General features: G+C 30.3%; 3 protein-coding genes and 1 long non-coding RNA gene across 4 annotated transcripts; 1 reads left to right on the top strand and 3 right to left on the bottom strand.

Annotated features, from left to right (window-relative positions):
- Nucleotides 1-1,206: 1,206 nt before the first annotated feature.
- Nucleotides 1,207-6,547, top strand: LOC137830165 (uncharacterized). The gene is made up of 3 exons (XM_068637341.1): nt 1,207-1,456; nt 1,577-1,995; nt 5,871-6,547. Exons 2-3 carry the CDS (start codon nt 1,646-1,648, stop codon nt 5,965-5,967), a joined length of 447 nt encoding a protein of 148 aa, XP_068493442.1. The 5' UTR covers nt 1,207-1,456; nt 1,577-1,645; the 3' UTR covers nt 5,968-6,547.
- On the bottom strand, nt 1,633-3,377 carry LOC137830167 (uncharacterized). The gene is made up of 2 exons (XR_011084162.1): nt 2,603-3,377; nt 1,633-2,134 (listed from the first exon to the last, which is right to left on the bottom strand). It is a non-coding gene; the product is annotated as an uncharacterized lncRNA (long non-coding RNA).
- A 1,938-nt stretch (nt 6,548-8,485) lies between the features above and the next one.
- LOC137829407 (uncharacterized) lies at nt 8,486-9,226 on the bottom strand. Its single transcript, XM_068636208.1, has one exon. The coding sequence runs from the start codon at nt 9,224-9,226 to the stop codon at nt 8,486-8,488; it is 741 nt and encodes a 246-aa protein (XP_068492309.1).
- Nucleotides 9,227-12,288: 3,062 nt separating this feature from the next.
- On the bottom strand, nt 12,289-14,769 carry LOC137830163 (uncharacterized). The gene is made up of 4 exons (XM_068637339.1): nt 14,267-14,769; nt 13,491-14,065; nt 12,849-13,364; nt 12,289-12,767 (listed from the first exon to the last, which is right to left on the bottom strand). The coding sequence occupies exons 1-4, from the start codon at nt 14,481-14,483 to the stop codon at nt 12,603-12,605; spliced, it is 1,473 nt and encodes a 490-aa protein (XP_068493440.1). The 5' UTR covers nt 14,484-14,769; the 3' UTR covers nt 12,289-12,602.
- Between the last annotated feature and the right edge of the window lie 898 nt (nt 14,770-15,667).

Here is a 15,667-nt window from a genome sequence, read left to right as displayed (position 1 = left end):
GGAGGTATATATAAAAATACATTCTGGACCCCTTTTTCTGGAATATGTTCTGGATATTTTTTTCCAAAACAAATTTTTTGTATTGTGGATTTTTTTATCTAGAATAAATTTTTGTTCAAGATTTTTATTTCCAGAACACAATAATCTCTTATGGATTTACTTTTTTCCAGAATGTATTATTATTAATTTCAAACTTTTATTTCCGGAATAAAGGACTTTTTTTTTAAATTTAAAATTATGTAAGTGCAGGTTTAAAATATTGGGTGTAGAAAGAATTTTCCCTTTATTAATTAGAACGGGCAAATTCTTACTCGATAGTTTTTTCTAGCATCTTAATATTTTTAAAAATACAAATTATATTCTGAAATGTAGAATTTGGAAATTATTTTCAAATTTAGAAAATATGTTTTGAAATATTTAATTCGAAATATATAATTTATATTTTGAATTATACAGTTTAAAAAGTTTTTTTTAATTCAAAATTACTATACAAGTTGTATTTCAAATTGTAAAGTTCGAAAATTCACAAAATACCTTCTAAATTATAATTTTGAAATATAACTTATACTTCAAATTATAGAATTCATAAATTCAAAATAAAAAATTGTAATAAAAAATTGTATTTCGAATTGTAGAGTCCATAATGTATTTTGAAATCTAGAAAACACCTTCTAAATTTTACCATTCAAAAAAATAGGTGCAGGAAGAAGGTATGGGTGTTCAGAAAGAAAATACCATTAGGATGATACAAATAGTTACTCCATATTCCTTTTTTATTTAAATGTGATTTTTAAAGTTTAGAACAACATTAACATTATTTTTGGTCACTTATATCCTTATTTTTTTTATCTTATTTTTAATTAATTTACATATATGTATTTACTATGATATAAAAAAAAATCTTATAAATACTTGGTTAAAATAAAAAACACAAAGAGTGAAGGTTTAGAAGAAAGTTCGACCTCTTCCATGAATGCAAAATAAAATCCCAGTGATATTTTCTCTTTGAACAATTCTCCTTATAAAAATCTGCTTGACCAGTCATTCCTCAAAGTATTTTTATATGTATTATGAATATTTCTTTTGGTGATTAGAACATGGAAAAATATCTTAAACAATGTTAAATTAAAAAATATCTTACCTAATTTCGCTTTCAACCTTCGAAAGTGACCTCATCGCGATAGGTGAGACATCGAATCGTTTCGAATCTAACAGAAAGATAAAGCAACGTTCAATTGAAGCCACCAAGTTCACCTACCATCCTTGCAACGTAAAATGTTGAAAGTTGGAGAAGAAAGAAAAACGTGGATAGAAAACTGCGTTTGCTTTGTCACCGTTCTTCTTTCATGTTCCAGTTATTGACTTCAAGTGCTGGAAATTTGAATTGGAAAAAGAAAAAGAAAAAGAAGATAAAATAAAAGGGAGATGCTAATTCTTGCAAGAAATCAATATTGAGGTACTTCATTTTGTCTCTAGTTAATTATCTTTTTGTTGTTTCGGCCATAAGAATCAACCTTTCACTATCATAATTTGAGTTTTATTAATCTCATGTAGCCAATTTTGCTGGTCATTGCAGGCATCTGACTGCTCCAAGCACTGTGAGATATTATATGAATCGTTTTTCAAAATAAATACCATAATGTAAATGAATTATGGTAATCCTCATAGTTCTCTGAAGATGACATCCAAAACGAGTGGCGTGGATGATTTTCCTAAGGGTTTGTGTGAGTGGAGTTGGAAGGAGAACAAGTTGTTTGAGCTGGCTTTGGCCGTGGTAGATGAGAACCACCCAGAACGGTGGGAGATTGTGGCAGCCATGGTGGGAGGAGAAAAGAGTGCAGGGGAAGTTCAAGAGCAATATGTATCTCTTTTGGAGGATTTAAATCTCATAGAATCTGGAAAACTGGACCATGAACTGGGAGTGGGAGAAGCTCACCCCTGTGTCCTAATTAACTCAATTGAATCCTTGTGCTTGTCTGATAGAGATAGCAGCATGTAAGTCCCTTCTTTTTCTTTGTTGAATAAAATGATTTTCTTATCTTTCTCCTTGTTACAAGTCTATTCTTTGTGGTTTCCCTATCTTTTAATTGTACTCCTTGCTTTTCTGGGCGAATCTGTTCAATTTGGATCATTCCTGCAAAACGAAACTCAGATAACCTCATGATATTCTCTAATCTTTCGCAATATCACTTTACTTGGTTTCTATCAAGTAACATCCTAATCTTTCAATCATTTGAAAATTTTTAAAAACTAATTTGACATATCACATCCGAAATCGAATTGAATCTTAAGAATTCGACTTTGATTAGATTTGTACTTATATACTATGAAATCTATATATCTTTATTCGATGTCTATACACTCGGTGAGTTTACATAATTCTTTAGTAGGGTTTGTAAATGGAAAAATGTCATTGGAATGAAATCTCATTGAAGATAATAATCATTTTTCCTACAAAGATTAATCACATTAAGTTGTGAGTAATTGAAAATTGGATGACATGTAAATGGTAGAGGATGGTTCAGTAAATTTTGAGATGATTCTACAAGCAAAGGGAAAGAAACTCCTAGCCATACAACTTGTCTCTCTACTTTTTTCATACCTTGGCTAACATGTATAATCATAGATCTGTCTGAATGAAGGGTGAAGCATGGTACGAAGATGTGAATCAAGTTGTGCTACCAATATGGAGCCATACATAGAAGTGATGTGAGTGAGCCTGGACCACAGGAGAGGTTAGTGATACGAATGTTTTCATAGGGTCAAAGCCATTTTTCAATACCTACAATATGTTGGTACCTTGAAAAGTTGAACCCAGGGACACATTATAAAAAAAATAGAGAAACAAAAGAGAAAAAAAAGACAAACAAGATTTTTATTTTTTATTTTTAGCAGAATACACTTATTTTAGGTCTAACTAAAAAGAAAGAATGTAAACGTATCTTGATTTGCATGGTAACAGTTAAAATGCTGAAAGAAAAAGAAAATTGATATCATATAGATTATACTCTCTGAATAATGAAGAGGGGATTAAGAGAAGGAGAAATGGAGACAGAGCCAGGGAAGAGGCAGTGCATGAGCAGAACCACAACAGATAATTTCTCCTGTCACTCTCACTTTCTTGGCTCCATTGTGTTGATAACTCCATCCATGCTCTGCCTGTTCCCCTGCTCTGTCCTGTCTCTGACTGTTACCTCAACCTTGTTGACATCCTTAACATTAACCAACATCTCATTCTGAAAAAGATTAGTCTCCCATTAGAAATTTTGTTAACTAGATTAAGCACAAAATGCACTCTTCTTGAGTGTATGTATGACTCCATTCTATCCTTATATTTGATCAAAGGAGGAATGCTTTGTACTATGCAGTACATGAATGATTTCTGTACTACGAAAACTTTTGTCTTATGAGTACTACTAGGTAGCACGAGTGTACTGCTGTCTTTTGGTTTGTAGTACTACTATGGTACTGCTTTTTGCTAGTTCAATGTTGTCTGGTACATCAACATTTAAGTTTAAAATTTCATGAATTTCTCCAAGTAAAATTAGTTATGATAGGATGATGATAAAGGAAACAAATTTAATTACATAAATGTATATTAAAAGTAAAAATAAATAAGTATTTTTCTTTATTTGGGTGAAAATCCCTTAAACTACTGGTATAAAAGAAGAGAGAGTAGTTATGCAGAAAAGAAAATATTTTACTAAAACTAGATTACACCCTTTCAAAAACGAGAAACTAAACAAACCAATCATATTTACGAAGAAAAATTATATTTCATTTTATGAATGTTATTAATGTTCTGGACTTTAACAAACATGGAAATTTGTAAATCAACCAACTAATTGTCAATATAAAATGGAACTACCATATCTACTTTCCTATGCTTCAAATTCTAAATCCAACAATTCAAGACAATCTTCGGGATTTTGACCATGAACTAATAATTGGTTTGGTGCCTTCCATTTCATCCATACTAAAGAAAGTACTAATTCTCGTATTAAATAATTTTATCTTTATTGTTTTAGTCATTATTTTTTATACCAATTTCAATAAGTGTGTTTTGTGTAGGTATTATTATGTTGTACAATTTTACTTTTACTAATTTTGCAACTATTTTTATATTATGGTAATTGTCTTCTGTTATCTTATAAAAATATGGATACACATCGCTGTTGCCTCGACATTTCCTCTAGTAGTTATAATCATCATTGTATTAAATATTATTATGCTTAACAATTGCATTGAGCAAAATTTGAAAAGTAACTTTTAGCACAAAGTTTTGTACTCTCTCCTTATGAGAAGTGTTGTTCTAAGCCTTTTATAGCATATACACGATATTTATATTTTGTTTATATTAAATGTTAAAAAGTGAGTGCTGATAAAAAAAATTATGAAAAGTGAGTGAGTTAAAAGAGAAGAGAGAGACACTAGATAAAAGAAAAGTTGTTTAAATTACGAGAGAAATAAGGTAAAAAATAAAATATATTAAATTCTTATCAACAATTTTATTTTTTTATTATTTTAATAGTATTACTTTTATTATTTGATTATTTCAACATGTTGTGTGTAAATATTAATAAGATATTTATGAGATAATTAACTATATTTGAACCTATAATCAAATATTAATTTTTTTACAATTTTTTTTATGTTTTTGCAATAAAAGTTAGATAAAGTAAATAGATGTTGTGCACCAATATTTAACTTTAGAATATGTTTTTAAATAGGATTGAAATCAAGAGAACTATTGAATTATTACTTGGTCAGTCGGTTGGCATGTAACTCATTCCTTCCTTTCGAACTAACTCCTACCACTCTTCACTCCTCGTTTCCATGAACTCCGTGTTTGGATGGTACCTGCTGACGCTCAAGTCAAACTTCAACACTTAGCACTCAGTGTTTAGTACTAGATGATAACGTACCTGAATTTTTGAGATTTATGTTTATTTATATAATTATCGTGGAACATTTACCATTATACAAGATAATGAGAAGAATAAATATAAATCAAGGATAAATGTATTATTGATTCACTACTTTGAAGAAATTCTCTAAAATAACAACCTAAATTTAGAACTTCAAACTCTCGTAATACATAATCTCACACAAATAAATTAATTCATATATCTGTTTATTATATAGGATGAGAAAAAATGTTCGAGAAACTTTCTAAAGAATTTAAGAAAAACACAAATTGGTTAAGCACATAAACCTAATGGTAGTTGAGAACTAAATATAACGAATAAGTTCAAGAAATTTCCTAAATAAAGTTAAGAGAAGCACAATTTTTCCGGGAGTCATGAACCTAATAATTGTTGAGAACTACATATAACAAATATGATGGACTTTGCAATTTCCTTTATCTCATGTAATAATGTACTTAGGTGCATAAAGTAACTTTAGCTACTAGTTGTTATAGTTTGTTTATAACACTTAACCACATTGTGTTTAGAACATACTAGAAGCTTCTGAAAAGTTCTATAACTTTTAATATATTCTAAAACAAAAATTTCAATTTTTACAAAATATTTTTATTTTTTGAACTATACTCTCTAATCTCCATAAATGTTTTTGTTATTGTTATTCTTCCTTTTAAAAGTTTTTTCTATGATTATTTCCTCTAACTATGCTTATGGAAAAAATTCTTTAAAATATTTCTTCTCTAACCTCATCATATAACATACATTTAGTTGATAATTGTAACTTTTTAAAATGTGATCATTATTAAAGAAAACAATTGGAAAATTTTATATGCATTTTTTGAAACTAGTAACCTATTAATGTCAATGTTAAAGCATGATGAAACATACAATTACAACATTGTAAAGTGATTTTTGAAGGTTTAGCTAAATGTTGTTGGCAACCAGAACCATTCCAGTTGTGGCTATATGGAGTCTATGGAAGTCAAGGAATGAAAAGCTTTGGGAGAATAAAAACATGCCGTGGAATACTAAAGGCTATTGATTGGATGATGAACATGGGACAACTTTCGAGATGGTAGTTATATATAAAGTTAACAGACCACACATTGAATCTACAGAACTTGGTATTCAATGCCAGCATTTACTTAAACACAGACAACTATAGTGTGAATTTTGTGAAGGGACAAACAAGTATTCGTCTCATCTCTTGCTAGGGAAGCAATATATTATTATGCTAGTTTCACAATTTACCAACACGTACCTTCTTGTGTTTGTTCTGTAAAATAGAAGAGCACTGTCACCAACGTATTACCAAATGTTGTATCACATCACATATGTTCTTGTGTTCAACAAAATGGTTACAGCCTAACAAGTTAGGTGGGTGACGAAAATATGGTAGATCGGTCCCATCGTACTCAAGTTCTGCACCTATATATTTTTGTAAAAGGTGCATTGTTTCGATAGAAATGGTTTTTACACCTACCCGTCTACCATCCTAGACCCCTTAGTTTGTGTTATAATTCAGAAGTGAAAGAGAGAGGATTTGAGAAAAATGAGAGTGTATTTGGATTTAGGTATGTTAATCTATATTTATGAAAAAATTTATTTAAATTTGTGAGTGATGTGATGGTTGTGAGAATTTTTTTATTTTTTTAAAGGTGTAAAATGTAAGATTACAAATTTATCTTTAGAAAAATAGAATAATAATAACATATTAAGTATTTTTGTCTAAATTTAAATGAATTAAAATTATTAGTAGTATAATCCGATATAGTTAAATAATTAATTTTGAAAAAAAATACGAGTGACTTGATAAAAATAATTTACATATAAAATTTTGAATATATATAAAAAATTATAAATTGTTATATAGAAATAAATAATATTCATAAATTTAAAAATTTTAATTAGAAAATCCTTTTATATTAAATATAAATATATATTTATTATAATTATTATTATTATTATTATGATATAATTTCTGTATTATAAATACCTATATATTTTTGTATTAAAAAATTATTTTATTATTATTATTTTATTTTACTAAAATATTAAGTAAGTTAAATTTATTTAATAACTAATATTTGTAAGTAGTAAAAAAAAGTGAAACCCTAAATGGTGAATTTGTAAAAAATCCAATGCTAAAGTGACTTTCCCTTTAGTTCTCTTTATTTTAAGGGAAGAACATATTTCATCTTCATACTTATATTCTCTCCTTCTCTTATCTACAAAACCATGAATCCAAATAAGAAATATATCATCATATCTTTACTTGTTAACAACACAAACAAACCCTTAAAGAAAAAAATTGGTGTTTTTTATGTCGTCAAAAGAAAAATACCACACTCAACTGACCATCAACATATCTTGGGTTGAGTTTTAAGATGATTACAAATTTAAAATAAATAATTTAAATTAATACGAAGCATTTTATTAATTCTTTTAAAAAAAATTCTTTATGTATTTACATACGTAAAACTTTTATAAAATATTCTTAATGTCAAATATTTATTTAATCAAAACTAGTAATTTTTTATATATTTTTATTAAAAATTATCATAAACTACAAATATTATTAATCATATTATTAATACGTTTATAAAAATATTACATAATATTTTTTATTAAATATCTTTATATCACATTAAAATAAATATAATATATAAAACTTTCAAACGGAAACTAGAAGAACTATTTTTCGCGGTGTTTGTGGGGTCTCACCATAGTGTTAGTGGTTAGTGTCAACATTGAACTTATGCTTGTGGGTCGTATAAGTCTTCTCGGTGCGGTTGGGAACGACATCGTGTCAAGGATGCAAATCTACTCTAGTTTGTTCTGATTTTTTGTTTTTGCTTTGATTTTATTTCTTTCCTTTTCTTCTATTTCCCGATTCTTTACTTCATTTGGCACGATTTGATTGCGAATTTCTTGATTTGTTGCCTAAGTGACGACACAAAAAAACTGTTAATCCTAGAACTTTTATGTTGTATTTCTGAAATTGTAACAAGAAAATCAATCTGTTTTTTTTTAAATTAATCTGTTCTTTTTCTGTCAAGATTTTCTAAAGAGTGTATTTGCAAAATAAATTCTAAGTACAATTCACCCCCTCTTGAACTTATACTCCCATAATTTAAACAAAAATTACATAAGAAACAAATCGTTACAAGAATTCCGACAAACATTGGATAAGGTGATCGAAGTTTTCTCAAACAATTTAGATAAGTTACATAAAATTAAGATGAGAGGGACAACCTAACAAAAAGTGGGTCACCAAAACATGTCCAATAAATTGATGTGTGGAACAACAAATGCTAACTAGCACTGATTGATGATTTTTTTTTTTATCTTTTTTTTTATCAGCAATAAAAAATCAATAAATGAGAACCACTTCAGGGGTGGTCCAACCCTTTTACAAACACACATACAATTTAACTCCTAACTCGACACCCAAAACCGCCGGTCAAAAGACCAACCAAACCAAGCGCTAACTAGCTTTACCGAATCAGCCGTATACAGGCCAAAGGATCCAGAACCCAACAGGGATAGGAAAAATAAACTTAGCGGGACTTTGCAGCAATCCAAGACCACACCTTTACTTGTGCTGAGGCAAAAACTTCTAACACATCCGCCACTCCTCCATTAAAGATGACCGAGTTCCTATGCTTCCAAATTTCACTCACAATTCCAACCCAAATTGCCCCCCAAACATCATTAACCGAAACAGATGTCTGACTCAACCTGAATTGAATAAAATTTTGCATTGGATCCAAATGGATTACGAACGACACTCCAAGCCACTCAAAGCAAAGGCACCAGACCCTCCAAGCAAAGTCACAAACGGCGAACAAGTGACTCGACGACTCATCGACCTTCCCACCCAAGCAACATACAGGGTTTTCAACCACCATCCCGCACCTTACCAAATTAACCCTAGTTGCAATCCTATTTTCCAAAACTCTCCAGGCCAAGAATACAGCAGAAGGCAAAGCTTTACACCTCCACAACCTACAGTAGGTCGGAGAGGACTCCCCATCACTAATCCTCCTTACCTTGCTATAAGCTGAGTTAACAGTAAAACTTTGAGATCCCTCAGCCTTCCAGACCCAGCTATCCACCCCTCCCACATCCATCTTCACCCCTTGCAGCAACTGACTCAACTGCTCCTCCAACAACTTCTCCCAGTCAAAGAGGGATCTACGCCAGCACAAATGCCAAATCCAAACACCATTAAACCAGTTCCCGAACTCGGCCACCTTAGCAACTTTAGCCGTGCTAAGCGAATATAATCTCGGAAACATTCCCTTCAGAGCACCACAATTCAACCAGCTGTCCTCCCATAATGAAATATTTCCTCCATCACCAACTTTCCACTCAACCCCATCTTCAAAACTTCTGCCCCAGCCCACCGAGGCCCAAACCTCCTTCAAGTCTCTCCACCAAAGAGAACCCCTGCAGGGTTTACCTTCCGCTCTCAAATTCCTCCATCCACCATATTTAGAGTCAAGAATCTCTTTCCACAAACCTCCCTTGGCCGACCCCCACCTCCAAACCCACTTGCCTAGCAGGGTCAGGTTAAAAGTCTTTAAGTCAATGATTCCAAGACCACATGTCACAAGATTAATTATGTAAACTAGCACTGATTGATGATATCATGTAAGAACCCAACCCACACAAGAATCTATGAAATAAATTATAACTAATTTTATCTACTTAATATATGTCACAAAGAACCAAAACAACAATAAAAAATCACCACCAACAATTCATATTACTCGAGTAGTCAATCTTATATATTTCCTCAATATTTGTAAACAACTCCTAAGTACATGACACTTCCACGACAACTGATTATAAATGATAGATGATAATCATTTTTGCCAACTTTGATAATTTGATGTCAAAATGTTGTAACATTAACTTCAACTCATACTTATATGCAATGCCTTTGTTCGAGATTTAAAAAAATAATTTGACACTTCTTATACTTACTATCCAAATTATGACATAAATAATCACGAGTGCACAAAATGATATGCAGTTTTCATTTAGTGTATGACAATAACTCTCTACAAGAACAACAAGTAACATTTCACTATTTCTATCAATTAATTATTATATTTGTCTTTATCAAACACAATAAACCTAAGATTTTTTCCATAAAAAAATTTCAAAATAAATATAAATAAATAAAATATTATCAAATATAGAATAATTTAAAATATATTCTTTAAAATAATTTAAATCCAAACATATCCAAAATGATATGCCAACGAGCTTATCCCCCATTACATAAATAACACAATGCTTTATAATATAAAATTCTTCAAAAACTGAAAAATATATTCTCCAAATTGTAAACTTTATTGTTCTTCATATGCAATGTAATATGCTCCCCACGTGATTTATTTACAGGATTAATAATCATCAATGAAAATAAGGATAAGTTCAAAATTAAGTACAATAAATATAATTATTTATATAAAAAAATCATCAAACACATAAAATTTTCAATCAACATATCTATTTAATAAAATAATTAATTCATCAATTTTTAGAAAATTAATATTTTTAAGTAAAATCTTATATTAAAGTTTATTAATTCTACTTTTGATGTGACTAAGAATTTTTCACACAATGCCCTTAGTTTAAGAGATCTTTCACATATTACGTCACAGACAACATATGTTCTTCTCACAAAAAATATGAACTTTTTTTTAATAATAAAATTTTCATACTTAAAATATCAACACCCAAAATTCCATATATAATAATAATAATATATATTAACCACAACAATTTAATGCATATTAACCACACCAATTAATATATACCCTAAACCAATTAATATATATTAACTACAATAATTTAATGTATATTAACCACAAAAACAATAAATTCTCATTAACATGAGCAATAAATTCGCATCAACATAAACAGTAATTGTAGTAACAATAATAATAATAATAATAACTAAGAATATTTAAATAAAATAAATAGCATGATTGTTTTTTCTTACAACACACTTTTTTTTATAAAATAAATTACAATAGAATAAAACATATAATATAATTAATTATTTTAAAATCAAAAAAATTATTTTCTGAATTTAAAATACAACATAAGTATTTTTAATATATGAAAACTTTACCAATAATAAATAAAATATATAATAATCAATTTTTTTATTAATTTAAAAATTAGTTTATAAAAACTACTTTAAATATAATAATTATTTTATATTATTTTTCATGTATATAAAAATATCATTTTTTTTATTATATTGTGGAACGCTTACTACATACATCTTCACTTGAATTATAGAATAGTTTTTGTAGTGTTACAATTTACATTAGTAAAATTTTCCTGTTAAATTACTTATTTTGCTCCTATAATATTAATTTCTAAGTTTGATCAACAACTTTCATTTAATAAATAATTAAACTATAATTGATAAGGATCGTAAATTACAAAAGAAATATACTCGATAAAAAATTTATAAATATTTTAAATATTCATTTTTCAAATTAATTATTTATTTTAGTTCTGCTTGATCTCCTGGAAACCAATTTCGACCTATTTTTGGTGCCACATTGATAAAAGGATATCATAATTCTCTCTTCTAAAGTTCAAATTCTGAACAATTACATTTTTTATAAAAACTTTGATGTTAGATTTGATATCCGACACCTCAAATAACAATACTCATATGTTTTCCGGTAAAAAAGTATTATTATTAAAAAAAATGAAAAAATATGGAATACACTAAAATCCATATGTTAACAAAAACGATACATAAGTAAATTATATTTATTCATAAAGAATTTTAAGAACAAACTAGACTAGATGAAAGTCTGTTATACTAATGAAATGATTCTCTATGAATCAATTTTAAATTAGTTAATTTATCCGCACACACATTTTCTTCACAAAAATATACATTCTCTTCACAAAAATATATGTGTAACTCTAAACCTGATTTTCTCTACAATACATTAAATTTGAATAATTAAATCTCAAAGAAATTTATTTTTGTAATTTAAAAAAAGTTTTATTTATAAAAAAAAAATTGACAACTTGAATAAGTTCATAAAAACACATGCGCCGAACTGAAATAGCTGTAAAACTGCTAACTTTAAAACTGAAGTTGTTGGGCCTTGTGGTAATTGCATCTGCTTCACCAGCAAGATTAATTGAAAGGAAATGATAATTTCACAATAAAGAATAAATTTGTAATTAAATAATATAAAAGAATAATATTAAGACTTGTAATGCGATTGAATAAAAAATTAGAATTCTCAATATATCATTTCCCTAATTAAAAAGTTATTATCTTTAAAAAAATACTCACTAAAAGACCATCAGAACGAAAATCAAATATCAACCATGCTGTTCAAATTATAGTTTACACTCTACCAAATCATAATCTGGGATTCAAAATGTTATTTAAACCATACTCGATCATGATTTTGCCGAACACGTTATTTTGTGGATGTAACTTCAATCTCCAAGCTAAGATTTAGCGAAACAATTCTTTATTCCATGAAGAGGACTTGACCGATGAGATTTTTTTTTGATGTATATGTTCATAAGTTCTAGCACTCTTAGGTTTTAGAAGCCTACATTTTGTGGAGAATCTAAAATCCCAAAAGTTGTGCGTACAATCATTGTTCCTCACTACTTTCTCTCAGCCTTATCTATGAAGTTGGTCCCTGATTCGGTTAGAATGACATCAAATTCACTGAGAGTCCACTCTGCTACTTCATCTTTGTCGCTAACAAATATCTCAACACCAGAATCAATAGATGTCCATATTCTTTTGGCAGGAGGAGTGCCTGGGTCCTGCATCACATGACAAGATAAATTATAATGCTTGGTGACTCATTAGATTCCAAATAGTACAGTAGTAGTTCAATTATTGACCTGATAAAAGTATAGTCTACTTGATAGCCCTCCAACATCCAGTTCCCAAGTCCTTGCATCCCCCACCCAACCATCACCTTTTTTTGTGGGATACCCATACTCACCCCATATAGGGTGAGGTAGCAACTGAACAATCTCTTGTGCCTGAGGGTTGCTGTAAGGGTCACAAGTGCTCACTGGCAGCTCCAAATGCTCACCATTCCCAGGACCACAATAGTAGTGATATGCTGAGTAGGGGAAATTGGCTGTGTCATTTCTATAGATTTTCTTGTTGTCTGGAGTTATATGATAGGGTGGGCAGTTAACCAAGCCTATGGGGCTGCACCATGCTGGGGTTTCAGGGTTGATGATCATCTCACTGTATCTAGTGACATCAGTGAGTACATCTCCATCACAAGGAGCACCATTGTTCTTCCAACAGCTTCCAATGTCTAAAAGGTAGAATTGGCTCTTGGCCCCTCCCCCCTGCTTGATATCCAAGCTCAACCTCACCTTAAAATTTGGTGACTCTGGAAGCTGAATCACAAACCAACCCAAATGGTTAATCATGAAATTAATACGCCTTGCTAATTAAACTATTAATTAAACAGAAATGGAAATCTTGGCATTGGATTTTGAAGGAAATGTTGATCTTGAACTCACAGTTTTTAGCATTCCCCTTGTGTCATAGTGGTAGCCTCCAGAGAATCCTTTGGTTGCATCAGCTCTAAGGTACAACATCAACCATGGGTATTTCTTTGAAGTCTTTAGCTTGTGTTTGAACTCCCAACTCCCAACATTAACTTTCTTCTCCCAAACTACCTCGTAGTAAGATACACCATCATGTTCTCCCCCACAATCAGAATCCAAATCATAGGTACCACTGAATCCCCCAACCATTCTTCCATCTTTGAGCTGTGTCTGTTGATGGCACAAGATGGGTTGGTTCATGCACCCTTGTCCAAAACAAGGAAACCGTCCCGGACTAAAAGGGGGTACCTTTTTTCCATCCTTAGGACATAGCCCAGACCTGGTGTCGTAGTTTCCATTTTTCAGCATTACCATCCAAAATTGCCATGGCCTTGGGGTGTCTGCAACTTCACACAAAGAACCCAGATACAATTCCTTTTCAATTGCATAAAGGTCTGTATTATTGATATATTGTAATTTTAGGCCAGGAAACAACTTCCCCACCCCAAGTTTGTTATCAGCTTCTGTGACCTTGTGAATCAGAGAACCTGTCCATCACCACCACTCACAATTCTCAATAAAAGAAAACACAATGCTGATTTGATAGCAAAAAAACTAAAATATGTGCGAAATTATAGAATAAGAAGACAATATAACATGCATAGTATGTGACACAATATTGAGGATCAAACATGCAGTAAACTGAACTACTATATTTTATAGGACTATGTTTGTGCGATATGGCTTACCCGAAAGATCAAAACAGTCAGCAGCTCTTGGAGCACCCATGTGAGGAGCTTCTTGAGCAACTTCGTTGCAGAAGTTCCAAGCTTCAAAGGCCACCCTCAGACCATCTCTCTGCATTCCTGGGTCTCCTACAGCCGAGACATGACTCTTCTCTGTGGACACAGCAGAGGCACTGAACACAAGCACATTCATGAACAACACAATCAACATTTTGTTCATTGGGAGGTTCAGAGGCAGAGGAGCATGGTAGAGGGTCTAATCTAATGTTAGGAGCACTTTCTCCTTCTGGTTCAGGTGGAACTTTCTTAACTTCTAAGTGCCACTTCTCCACCAAATTATTGTATTTTGTGAGTACTGAATGAACAGGTGTCGTTAATGAGAAATTTATAGCCACAGATGGATCTCTATCAAATGGAGGAGACTAGGATAAGTCCAACTAATATAGCACATGGGTGAGCCAATTCGCTTTTGTGATTATGATATGCGTCACTTTTTATTTACTAGTAACTTGTGAAAATGACTTTATTTACTATATCGTTTGTAACCAGCACGACTTTTTATTTATGAGAAAATAAATATTAGAGAGAATTATAATTTTGATTATAATTTAAAGCCATAGGTACTTATACAAGTTTCTGAAGTTTAGAAACTAATTAATTGAAATTGTGTACCTGTTGAACGACTCCAAGTTTCGAAAAAGCATGTTTCCTACACAATTCCAATTGATTTTAAAATTAAACTTCTTTGCAAGTTGTGTAGATCAACTTCTTTACAAGTTGTGTAGGTAATAACGAGTTTGATGATTGTGATTTAGAGTTTAAGATTTAAAGTTTAGGGTTTAATTGATTTATTCTTGTAATTGAGACATGGTGTATTTGGTTATTTTAGTTATGGTAGAACAATTAATGGTTTCGTGAATTATTGTTTTAATGGTAGAAATTTGTAAACATTATTGGTTTAATAGTTGAAATTTGACAAAAACACTTTTGATAACTTGGTGACAACTAGTTATTTTTAAATTTTTATTAATTAATATAATTAATTATTAATAAATAATATAATTAAATGATATTAATTAATATAATAATATAATTGAATAATTACTATAATGAAAACAATTATAAAACAATCAGAAAAAAGACAATTTTTTTAATTAAAAACAAGAATGAAAATATTAATTATTAATATTGTACTCGTCAGACGTGTTCGGGACCCGACCTGAGCACTTAAACGTGTCTATCTTGGTCCACTTAATTTAAAACCCAAATAGATAACTCGACCCAAATGATAACAGGCTCAATGACTCCAAAAGAAGTCGGCCTTAGCAACTAGCAAATACATTAAAAGACAAATGTATTATTCGGTATGCTCGAACCATAACCCAAACACTTACTATTTGGTAT

The sequence above is a fragment of the Phaseolus vulgaris genome, chromosome 7, assembly GCF_000499845.2.
Source record: "Phaseolus vulgaris cultivar G19833 chromosome 7, P. vulgaris v2.0, whole genome shotgun sequence".
Classification (NCBI taxonomy): domain Eukaryota; kingdom Viridiplantae; phylum Streptophyta; class Magnoliopsida; order Fabales; family Fabaceae; genus Phaseolus; species Phaseolus vulgaris.
The sequence above is the reverse complement of the archived record's forward strand: the minus strand, read 5'-3'. Positions and strand labels throughout refer to the sequence as shown.

What these genes read in the sequence shown, in the direction of transcription:
- LOC137829407 (XM_068636208.1), bottom strand. Translation starts at nt 9,226, where the DNA reads ATGTTTCCGAGATTATATTCGCTTAGCACGGCTAAAGTTGCTAAGGTG.
- LOC137830163 (XM_068637339.1), bottom strand. Translation starts at nt 14,483, where the DNA reads ATGAACAAAATGTTGATTGTGTTGTTCATGAATGTGCTTGTGTTCAGT. An exon ending in TGACTGTTTTGATCTTTCGG is followed by an intron (nt 14,066 to 14,266) that starts GTAAGCCATATC and finishes GGTGATGGACAG; the next exon opens with GTTCTCTGATTCACAAGGTC. An exon ending in CAAGGGGAATGCTAAAAACT is followed by an intron (nt 13,365 to 13,490) that starts GTGAGTTCAAGA and finishes TTTGTGATTCAG; the next exon opens with CTTCCAGAGTCACCAAATTT.
- LOC137830165 (XM_068637341.1), top strand. Translation starts at nt 1,646, where the DNA reads ATGAATTATGGTAATCCTCATAGTTCTCTGAAGATGACATCCAAAACG. An exon ending in TCTGATAGAGATAGCAGCAT is followed by an intron (nt 1,996 to 5,870) that starts GTAAGTCCCTTC and finishes GTTGGCAACCAG; the next exon opens with AACCATTCCAGTTGTGGCTA.